The 12579-nt window shown below is 29.3% G+C and overlaps 1 protein-coding gene across 1 annotated transcript; it reads left to right on the top strand.

Annotated features, from left to right (window-relative positions):
• The first annotated feature begins 5078 nt into the window (after positions 1–5078).
• LOC114192075 (CCR4-NOT transcription complex subunit 11) lies at positions 5079–12342 on the top strand. Its single transcript, XM_028081649.1, has 12 exons — positions 5079–5397; positions 5707–5817; positions 7056–7142; positions 7906–7959; positions 8120–8265; positions 8411–8561; positions 8640–8777; positions 9704–9775; positions 9857–9930; positions 10029–10170; positions 10997–11075; positions 11994–12342. Exons 1-12 carry the CDS (start codon positions 5239–5241, stop codon positions 12089–12091), a joined length of 1311 nt encoding a protein of 436 aa, XP_027937450.1. The 5' UTR covers positions 5079–5238; the 3' UTR covers positions 12092–12342.
• Positions 12343–12579: the final 237 nt, after the last annotated feature.

Here is a 12579-nt window from a genome sequence, read left to right on the forward strand (position 1 = left end):
AAGAGAAAGGTATTTGACCATAAATTTTGTTGTTTTTTTTTTATGCAAACATATAAGAACTGTGTTTTAAGTAGGGGTGGTAATGTGGGTCGATCTGGCCCGTTTAGGCTTGGTCCGCATAAGGCCCACACATTTTATGCGGGCTGCAAACACTGGTCCGTCTCGCATATTTCTTGGCCTGCGGGCCCGTGGGCTAGTCCATTTTTTTTTTAAAAAATTTTATGATAAAACTTTGAATGTTCAAAATTTGAGAAACTTTAAGAAGTTCACAAAATTAAGTAAAGACTTTGGAGAATTAGATGATAAATTGATAATTCAACATTTTCATTATATTCATATTATGACATACATAATGTATTTTTTAAATTTTAGCACATTTAAAATACATAATACTTGTCTTATTCCAGTTATACAAGAATTTGAAACATTAATGCAATAGTCCATAAGAAAATAATTAATACATATAAGTGTAAGTTTTTTTTTAATTTTATGCGGACTGCAGACCAGCCCGTGCGGACTGCAAACTTATATAGACCAGACTACTGCGGACCTGCAAACTCACTACTCTGACTCACTTCACATTTTTTTTGTAGACCGGCATGACAGGCCTAATTGCCCACCCTAGTTTTAAGAGAAGTGGAGGAAGGGAAATAATATAGGTGTGGTTGTAGTTGAAGAGTGTTGAATATATGAAAGATGGTTTTGGAGGATGTGATATAATAATGATGGTGGGACTTAAGCCGCGAAATAAGGAAGCGCCAATGGTGAATGGTGTACTTGCATTTAGCAGATAATCACTGTTATAAAAGTTTTATTGTCACTAAATTATAAATTGCATTATAAAAATTGATTTTATTTTTAGAAACTAATCTCAATATAAAATCATATGTTATTACATTTATCATTATTATATTTATACATGATTTTATAAATATAATTAAAACAAGGAGTGTGATTCTTATTTTATTAAGAGTGAAAATGTTCTTTTAAGACGAATTGACATTTTCAGTCTACCATCATGACCGTAGGACCATTTTATTTAATTTTTCAAAACTGATTTATTAAAATCAAATAATATTTTATAGAAATATAATTTTAATACGCAAATTTAAATCGTGAAGTTAAATTTTTATTATTATTAAAAAATTCTTATATTCCATAAGATTTTCTTTTTATAAATTTGTTAAGGAAAATTGCAAGTTATGTTTTTCTAAAAGTTTTAATTAACAGATAATTTCTTCTTGATAACCATTTTCTACAAAATTATAAAATTTATAAGTATTTTCTACAAAATTATAAAATTTATAAGTATTTTTTATAAAATTTGTTACGAAAAGTGTTTTACATAAAATATTTTACAAGAAAATTGGTAACAATTTCTTGTAATTTTTTTTCACAACAAAAATTATAATTATTTAGTAAAAAAAATTTAAAAACAAAATTAACGAAAAATATTAATTTTTTACTAATTATTACTAATTGTACTAATTACAGTAATTTAAAATTTAAAATAATAATATGTTGTTAGAAATATCCAGTTAAATATTAAAAGGAATTAATAAATGTACTTTTAAGTAATATATAATAATAATAATAATAATAATAATAAATAAGCAAAATATATTTAAAAAAACAATGGCAGCTGGCGCAAGACTTTGGTCTCATCCTAATTATAGTAGGTCCGCCCACACCCAACACATTGTCACTCTTATTTTCATTAATAATAGACGAAAACAAACATCCAATTTAAAATTAGAACGTGATATAATTATTTTTGGCTCAGAACCACGTATATTTTTTTTTCTATAACTAAATCATTCAATTTTTTGTTCATAATTTAGTTTATTTTTTTTTATTTTTCGTAATTTTATTCTAACTTCAGTGAATATGTTATTTTTTCAATAAAATACGAGAGATAAGAGTCATTTTATTAAAATTTAAGAACGATGAGTATGTTCTTTTAACACAAATGAATTTTTGAATATGTATTTTAAAATTATAAATGAATGGCTGTCATTTTGTTAAAACTATAAGATATACGTGTTTTTCTTTTAAAAAATAACAAATTAACTAAATGTTTTAGTATAAAAGTACATCAGATGGAATGAAAGTAAATGATATTTTTTCATATTTGAGTACAGGCACAAGTGTGTTTTATTTTTCTTATAAAGAGAAGAAGAAATGTATCGAGTATTTAAATATAATTTTAATATCTAATTATATTTTATTTATTTATGCTTTTGTCTGCTTGAATTTTAAAAGAAAAGTAATATTTGTGAATATTTATAGCTTAATTTAAGATCGATTTAATTTTACTCTTTTATACGTTATTCTTATAATAATAATAATAAAACACTTTTTATGATTAAAATGACATCAATTATTTTATTATAATAATAAATGTCAAGCTTCAATATTCTACATAATCATAAAAAATTAAATTATAATACGATTTTGACCTTAAAATACGTACTATCGCTTTTAACATTTACAGACAATGTATGATTTTGCAAAAAATATTAATTATTTTCGAAGAATGTTTAATAAATAATTATATTTTCTATCACTTAGTATTAAATATAAGTTGCTATTCAAGAAATTATTCTCCTCCTTGGTTATACATTAGACTTTTTTTTTTTTTTTACTTTTATCTTTTAAAAACTTATTTATTTAAATAATTTTGCTTGAATTTTTACAAAGTTATTTTATTTTAATGTATAAATTGTATAATAACTAATTTCAAAAATATCTCCTCAAACTAATAAATAAAATTATTGTTAGACTCAAATCATCAAACAACAACAACCAAATACATACATGAACACAATACGAATAAGATAAAAACGGAGAGAAGAATATCTTTGTATCCATCTAAACGTTGGATTCTGATTGTTTAAACAAAACTAAACCAACTTAATTTAGGACATAAATGTGTTAGTAATTTTGGTCATATATATATATATGATAAATAATTAAATATGTTAAAGTTATTATATTGTATTAGTTAATTTATTAAAATATCTATTAATTTTATTTATGACTAAAAGTATAAATATTTATCAAGAAAATATTAATGGTATACATATTTATGATATTATAATTTGACGTGAGGAACAAATTAGAAATAATATTATCTTTAGAAAATAATATTCGACAAATATTATATAAGGGTTATGATCGTCATCGGATAACACGTTAAAAATTATTTGATTCCTTTCTCTTTCTTTTCATCATAAGAAAAAATCAAAAATCAAAAAGTCAGGTGCTCTACAGTAAAATATCAAATACTAAACGTGCTTTTAGTCCTTTGAGATATTGAAAACTATTTATTTTATTTGAAGGTTTATTTTATTTATGTTTTCAAAGGCCAAAGAGAATGTGGATTGAAGGTTTATTGTACTTGATTAGTTGATACTAGTTTGAATTGGATAATATTTATTTATTTTTTTATTATTATATTTGTAAAGATTTAATGTTTCCGTGGTGCAAGTAATCATTTTTCATATTTAACTTAAGCATGTTTTTATTTGAAATAAATAATAAATTTAATTGTATGAATCATTGGGATATACTATTATCTTACAAAAACTTAGAGTAAAAAAATATATTTTTAAAGTATTATTGTCGAAATTATCTAATTATCTTTATATTTAAATAAAATTAAAATGTTATTTTATATATTTTTATGATAAACACGATATCATTTAAAAGTTTAAGTCAAATACAATTTAAATACATAAATTATAATATCCTTAATTATAATGAGTTCAAACTCTAAAACAAACAATATCCTTAATGTCAACAAATAATTTCTCTTTTAGAGTATTATTATCACAATTATCCAATTATATTTCGATTTAAATAAAATTAAAATGTTGTTTTGTATTTTTTATTATACACACAATAGTAAAACTTATGAGTATACTAAAATTGGAGATAGAAGATGATGAATTTATTTTACAATTTAGTGATTTAATTTGAGGAGAACATCATAATGTGTGCATAGTGCTGATGCCACCAAATATGATGATAGCTCTAATAATTCAAAACTAGGGTGCCATGCACTATTCACTCTTCAACATACACATTCTTATCAAACCAGTGCCGCAAATAAAGGCTTTCTGCTCTTTGTCTTTTTACCAATTTTCTTCACAAATATACCTAAATGAAATTAAATCTTATATAATTTTAAATAACTCATATACACATTAAAAATATAAATTTAGAGAAGTTAGATAAAATAAATTCGGTAGAGTTAATTTAATTTATACTTTTCTCAAAATGTTTCTTGGAAAAATCTATGATGGATACATGTTATATCTAAGTTTTCTTATAAAAAAAAAGATAAAATTGTTTTTGATTTTGAATTTTGGAATTAGTTTATTTTGAAATTTTTGACCAATTTAGTCTTTTATTTTTTGAATTCTGTAGATTTAATCCTTTTAATCAAAATTTGTTAGGTTTATTTAATTTTTCGTACGCATTTTAAGATTGTATTTGAGTTGTTTATAATGTTTAACATATTTTTGCTATAATGCTAAGTTAAATATTATTATGAAACGTACTTGAAATGTTAAATAAACTTAACAAAATTTGATTAAAAGAACTAAATTCATGTATTTCAACAAATGAAGGATTAAATTGATTCAAAATTTATTGAAAGTTGAAGAAAAAAAACTTTTAAGAATTGACACAGATAACCCATTCAGTTTTCGTGTGAAAGTTGGATAGGCTTTATGGGCTTTAACTCATTAGTATTTCGAGCTTTGTTATTCGCACCTCCCATATTTGCTAACTATACGCCCTTGTTATTTATTTATTTTTTATTTTTAAAGTACTGCTTCTTGAAATACATTGGAATATGATAAAAAAGGAATGTTTGATTAAAATAATAACAACAAACACATGTTTGGAGACTAAAATAAAAAGGTTAATTTCAGAGATCTAAATAAAGTTTTAAAAAATTCCAGAGACTTATTCACTGTAAATAAAATAAATTCAGCAATGTCGGTAAATAAATAAATAAATAATTTATTTGTTTGTTTATTGTTTAAAAAAATAATTTAATTTCCTTTCGTGTTCTTGTTCATGGTGGTGAGTATTAACAGCAGAGAGCAGCATAGAAGAGAGTGAGACAGAGAGAGAGAGAGAGAGAGGAAGAAAACCTAGAAATCACGTTTTTGACTTAAGAGTGTGTCCCAAATTGTGAAACCCTAACACAGGAACGCAATCTGGAAGATGAGCATTCGAAGGTTGAGTAGCGAAGAATCGCAAGCGCTTTACTCTTTACTCAGAGCGGAGCAGCGTCCATTCCATGAGATCCTCTCGCAATTCAACTCCTCAATCCCTTCCTCTCGTCATTTCACTCTCTCTTCCTATATCCTCTTCCTGTTGCAGGTAACAATCCCTTTTCTTCTCGCCCTTTTTCAATCCTCACTCGCAATTCAAATTTCTAGGGTTTATCTATCAGAAATCTTGTACATAATCTGGCACTGATTCGAAACTCATTCTTGCATGTCAGCCTTTTGGGGGATTTTTTGTTTGCTCCTTTTAAATTGTTAGGATGATTAGGTGGAAAATGGGTTGAATGAAAATAATGGGCTGGGTTTTCATTTTTTGTAAGGGGGATTTGTGTTTTAATTTTTGTTCGATACAGCATTTTGGGAGTGGTTTTGATGGTTGTCTAATGGAATCTTTTGTGAGCAGGACAACAAGATTCTCACCACCACTGAGAGGTTAATAGCTTTTTCTCTGCTTGTTGAGGCTTATTCATCCCAGAAACCTGCTTCAAATCCCTTCATAAGCTTTGTTGTCAACGTAAGCAGTTATTGTTATTGATCTTGTTGTTGTCTTGTCAACTTTTTTGTATGGGTACTCTATATGATTTGTCTAATTCTCTAAAGATTGGGCCAGTTTTTGAATGCAAGAGAAGGATGATGTGGTTGTTTATCAAATATGAAATTGTGACCATAAGAAGGATGAGCTGGCACCTTAAATAAGGTTTTATCATTGAATTTGTTGAAATATTGTCAAAGATATGTGAAGGATACATTGCTCAGAAGAATGGAAGAACTGCTTTTATACCCGCATCTGTACTGCATAGCATTTAAGAGTCTGTGACTGAAATCTCACACACATATGGAAAGCTAACATTTTTATTGCGGAGTGATATTCCACTGTTCACTGTTTCTCAAATCTGAAGTTGTGACAGTATAACTAACTGTATTTCTTCTAAATGAGAATTAAGTTATTAATGAACGTGCTATCCAGAAAAAAGAGTTAACCAACATTCATCCATAAACTTGAGTTTGTGCAAATTGAATTTGAACTAAGTTTACCGTAAGTGATGGTGATTTTTTGTGAATTAACACAATTTTGTCACTATGGTGCAGAAAAATGTTTGAGTTCGTGGTAAACTGATATGGCTTTAAGAGAATAAAGAGAAACATGAGAAAATATATTATTGATATGGTTTGAGAGCTGATTGCTTTTTTAGGGTACTATAGTTGCTTAGATCTAACCAACTGTTAGTTATTTACAACAGAATAATAACAGGAATTGACTGTCTGACAAGTACAGCTCTTACTGACAGAATGCAGTATGCTATACAGCATAATAGTTTTTTATTTAAAGTTAAACTAGCAAGTGGACAACCATGTGATAAGATAAGTGGATGAAGGGAAGATAATCCAGATGTCCAATTGGAGGTGAGAGGAAGAGCTAAGAGTGCAATAAGACAAACCATTAAAAGGAAAACCTTCAAAAATGGTGTTATTTGAATATGGATATTAGATAATTACTTGGTTTATGTAGCCAAGCTTGCCTGCTGAAATACGTTGAATGGTGTTAAGATTTCTCTTTAGACAATTCCAATTTGGAACTTATAGTGAAATTCTTATCTGAAACAAGTATGCAAGGTTAATGATAAGCAATTGGAATTGTATCATATTTCATCTCTATATAAGTAATAAGTTAGATTTTGGTTTTTTTTTCTCTACATTTGTTTGTTATCGTGTTATATTACTGTTGAGGTAAGGATAATTTCTTGGTTACAGGCTTCCTGTCATGAAGGGTCAGAAAAAGTTGAGAGGGCATTTATTCTGCAGCTACTCGGTTTTGATAGCTCCAATAGTGGGAAAGAGGTTATAATCTGTTTGTTTTCCCTTAACAATTGTCACTTATATTGTTCAGTCTTTTATTTATTTTCCATAATGGTGCTTTGTGTTCAATGTCATTCCTATTTTATACAGTTAAACTTCATTCTTGTTACCTATTTGCAATTATTCTTAGTTTATAGTCTGGGAAAGAGCAGATACTTGATATTGTTGTTAGTCTTGTGCAAGTTTTGATGTTATAGGTACTATTCGAAAATCACCCTTGGTCAAGTGTGGAATAAGTAGATCAATAATTTAAAGGTGTTCTTTTTATCTGTAATTTTGTTGAAATTTAACTGGAAAAGGGAAATTTTAGTAAGTAGTAGTATGATATAGGAAATAAGTTTTTAAGGGAGTCGTCTATTTGACTGGTTTCTGGTTCATATTATTATTAATAGATACTGCCGATGTGATTATTTTAATCTTTTTTCCTTTCAGCCGTCATATTTGTCTGTTGGAGTTCTAACCGTTCTATGTTGCATTTACATTCTCTCCTAAAAATTTCCTTGAAAAAATATATCTTCTTTTTGGTCATTAAATTTGTTTTATATTGGAAAAATTGTGAATGGAATGTTGTATGTTGGTTAAACATGTTGCTAACGCATTTTTTTGTTCTAGATTGTCACATGTTTCGCATGCAACATGCATCTAAGTGTTTGCTTTTGATCTTCCATACTTTCTATTGCATTAGATATATATCTTTAGTGGTTTGTTATTTCTGAGGTGTTTTTCTTTTCCTGGAGGATTGCAGTTTCTTAAACAGTCTGCATCAGATTATGTTAAAGGATTTGATGAGTCATTACATGTAAGTCACAATATGCAAAGCACTTACCCGTACTGTATCCAATATTGTCCTTCCTTAATATCTATTGTCTTTGAGATACATCCCTGCTTTTTTAAATTTCTCAGGATAGTCCTTCCCTTGATTTAGGATTTCTATACTTATTTATCCTCTCTGATTCCAGGAGTTCCCTCCACTAGATCAGTTGAAGCAGCAGTTTTCTGATAAAGTTCATCTAGAACCATATCATTGCTTATTAAGAGATGGTACTGTAAAAAATGTAGTCCCAGACCCAGATGTTCCCCCAAGTTGTGATGCAGATTCATTAGAGTATGGCCCATGCAGTGGATTTTTTATTATTAATTATTAATTTTTAATTTGTTTTTTAGTCTCTTCAGTAGTTTCCCATAGCTATTTTAGAGTGGCAATTCAAAGTTCATATATGCTCTAAATTATTATAATTACCAATTTAAAGGTTTGACGTGCGGCCTGGAACAAAAACTAAATATGGTGCTGGAGATAAAGAAGAGGCAGTAGTTGGGTTGTTGTCAAATCTTTCATTGGAAGGATTAAATCCTCATTGGATCAGACCACTTCCACCAAGGCTGCCTATACTTGATGGGGAGGTACTGCATATTTGTATCTTCTATATTTGATTATTGAATCTTAGTGATTAATGCTATTTATACTTGGAACCTTTTCAGCTAGTTTGGCTCAACCCTGATGACAATCATGAACTTATGTGGGACTATGGTATGTGTGTTGATACCAGCAGGGGGGCTGCGGTAAGGGACTTAATTGCAAAAGCTCTGAAGGGAGCCCTTGCACCGGCACAGCAAGAGGTTGTTATTATTATTATTATTATTTGATAGAAGAGGAAAACATTGTAGGAGCAAGGACACCTAGTCGACCTCTTTGCATCTCTGTTAAGGATAAATGGATAATCCACTTGAAAAAATCATCTACTTTACACTGAATAAAGCCAAACTCTTAATCTTATCTCAAATCATTTGTTCAACTCTCGAAACAATTCAAATGAGTGTTACAATAACCAAGTGGCATGTGAATTGTACATGGCCATAAAAAATTAGCTTCTTTAATATGACAAAAATCTTTTAAGCTAGTTAAAAAATGGCCTACTGACATTGGACATCATTAAGAAACAGCAGCAGAACATTTAAGAACAGGTGAACTCATTTTGAACAAGCACAACACTATTTCTTACTTATCAAGGGAAACAACCTTTTGGTTTGTGTCCAATGCTGAAACTTGTAAGATTATGATTGATTTTTATGTTACGGTGTCCTGATTGATTTTATGTGGTGGGTCTCCTGATTGATTTTTAAGGAAAAAGTATTTTCTTCTTTAGCTTGGGATATTTAGGAAAACTAAGTAAACCACTGTAATACTTTTCCTTGTACTTTAGCATCAATGATTATTGAGTTCAGGTGAGAGACTGAGAGTTGAAATGAGTTCAACCCTCCTATACAAGAGATTACAACAGATTTATATGCTGTAACTGATTGTAACAAGCTCTAACTATCATTTAGTTTGAGATGACAGCAGTTTATCAAAATATAACAATCTAACTGGACTACTGCTGTGCTGAGAAATAAAAAATATATAGATAAAACTATACTCCAATGATAATCTGCTGTATATTCCTTGCTAGTTGCTACATATTCAGTATGGAAAGTGATATCTGTACGTTTGTTTTAATTTGTCAACTGTTTAATGAAATACGACTTGTAACTTTCTTTTAATCCAGCAAGTCCTGGTGGAGCTAGCCAATGATCCAAAGCTTGTATATCACTGTGGACTGACACCAAGAAAATTGCCCGTACGTGTTTTTGTAATCTTTTTGGTGAATCAATGACTGAGTCAGGTCTTGATGTTTTATTCTCATTTTTCTTAAAATCAGGAACTGGTGGAAAACAATCCTCTTATTGCAGTTGATGTTCTCACTAAGTTGATAAAGTCTCCAGAAATATCAGAGTATGCCTTTTTTATCTACTATATGTTTGTCATCTAGTATATAGATTACCTTGTTCCTATTATTTTCTTTATTTCTGTTTGCTTATTTATGGATGCAGATACTTTACAGTGCTTGTCAATATGGATATGAGTCTACATTCAATGGAAGTTGTGAACAGGCTTACGACAGCAGTTGAACTACCGTCACAATTCATTCACATGTACATAACTAATTGTATAGCATCCTGTGTGAGCATCAAGGTACTTCACGTTACCTCATTGCCATATGCTTTTACTTTTCACTAAACAATTGTGTTCTTCACAAACATTCAATGGAGGCGCCAATGTTTTTGTGTGTTGGAGCTTCATAGTTCTTGACTTATAGATTAGGTAGGGATGTTGGATTCAGTTTTTTTCTGTTATTTTATCACATATGGAAGTTGCATGGTAAACATAAAAACAATAGGGATATGGGAGAATTTGGAAAGACATGATAGAGAAATAATTGACCTTAAGGGATAATGTTGTGGTATGATAAAAGTGCTGCTTTCGAGATAGTAAAGGTTGTCAAATTGTAGAGTCTATGTAAGCTTGTGTAGTTTTCGTAAACTTGATTTATAAACTTCTAAGCGTTTATCCAATATATTAATCAAATGATATTAAAAACCCCATTAATGCATTATATGCATTTATAATAACCTTGATCATTGCTCAACATTTTTGACTGCGTAATAAAGCACTAGCAGACAGAAGTGCGGTAGTACTTTTAGTACTATATATATGATCAAAGTACATAAATGACCAACCATTTATCAATTAAAAAAAGCAGTAGTTTCTAAAGTGAAAACATGTCAAAATGGACTTTCTCATATCATGAGTCCTGGTGAAACACATCATTATGGTTTCCAGGGAGGATTACATTTGATTTCAAACTAATTGACTTCTTGACTTGAGAGTTCATGCAAGTTTACACAAGTTTAATTATGTAGATAGCACCTTGCTTTGTCTACCTATGATGATGATGATAATAATAATATTGTAAGTATTTTTTTCATAATTAACACCTATGCCTTCTACTTTTTATCAGGATAAATACATGCAAAACAGGCTTGTGAGACTTGTCTGTGTGTTTTTGCAAAGCCTCATTCGGAATGACATTATTAATGGTGAGTTTACCCTATTGGTGCTTTGCTGAATAGTTTTGTCTCGTAACATTTTTCTCTTAAAATGTGAGTAAAGGGAAGAAGATGAATTGTTGTTATTGACTTTTTTTTTTCTGGATAAACTATGATTGGTGGTAAGTGGAAGGTGTAGAAATCACTTGAACATGTTTGGAATTCGTTTAAACAGTTAGATAATATTTTATGTAAAATGAACAATACTTTGTTGAAGGCACACATACTAACCAACAACTTTTGTTTCCTGAATGATTCTAGAAATATTTGTTACAGGAACCATAAATAATCTTTGCAAGCTAGCATAAAAAATTAGTTGGGAAATAAATTTTTAGTTACATTGTACATACGGCTAACCCTGCAATGTTCCTGCCACCCTGCAATTTGAATTTAACTATGCTTTAGGGCCTGTACCTCTATGAATTAGAAGAAAACATGGGTTTCCTCCAAGGATCTCCATAAGTTCCTATATTAGATTTAGAGGTTTTGACACGAATAGAGGCTGAAGGAGACTTTGTGGTTGTCCAGTCCAGTTTGAAAAAAATATATGCTATTTTCTTTGCTAAACTTTTATCATTGGAGTTTATTTGGGATTTTGTGGCAAAAGAACAATATTGGAGCCCGTCTTTGTATTTCTTACGAGATTGACATGCAGTGTTGCATGTTCTATGTTAGTTTGTCATTTTTTCCTGGACTAGTTTTTTTTTTAGGATATCTTATCCTGTATTAAAAAAACAGTATTGAGAGTTGATTTTGTCGGGTTTCTTGTTTGTTGTTTGCTATTAATTCACAATTATGGATCTACTTAGTGTATTTTCCTGTAAATGGACGTCATTTTATACATTGAACACAAAAATAAAGAAAAATTGCAGCATGTCACTGATTTTAGTAAATGATCCTAACTTGCAGTTAAAGATCTGTTCATCGAAGTTCAAGCGTTTTGCATCGAGTTTTCACGGATTAGAGAGGCTGCTGCGTTATTTAGACTTCTCAAGTCTTTGGAATGATTGTTGTTTTAGCTTGTCAATTTCCCCCTCTTGCTGCTCCAATTTCAAGACATTCTGTAGATATGTATCTACCTAGAGCTAGGTAGCGTTATGTACTCATTTCAAATTGTGGACAATAAATCAAGATTATAGCTTTAATGTCATTTGCATTTAATTGTAAGGGTTTATTTGTGAAATGTTCAAACAAGTTAGAGTAGACAATTTAGAGTGTAATTGAATTCTATTCTATAACTATATAACTATACTCCTCACCCTCCCTGTGCTTGTCCTTGTGTAGCCCTTTTCTTCTATGTTAGTCGAGTAAAATAACAAGTCTATGAGTACAAGTTTCCCATTTATAAACAAGATGTTGCAAAATAGAAGTGTGTAATCTTATTGATTGTTGAATTTAGAATTTTAATTATTTTTACTCTAGGTTTCAATAGGTGTGCTAGATACTCTATCATTAGTTATATCTCATTACCTTAAATTTCTAGTTTTAGTAATGA

This window comes from Vigna unguiculata, chromosome 7, assembly GCF_004118075.2.
Source record: "Vigna unguiculata cultivar IT97K-499-35 chromosome 7, ASM411807v1, whole genome shotgun sequence".
Classification (NCBI taxonomy): Eukaryota; Viridiplantae; Streptophyta; class Magnoliopsida; order Fabales; family Fabaceae; genus Vigna; species Vigna unguiculata.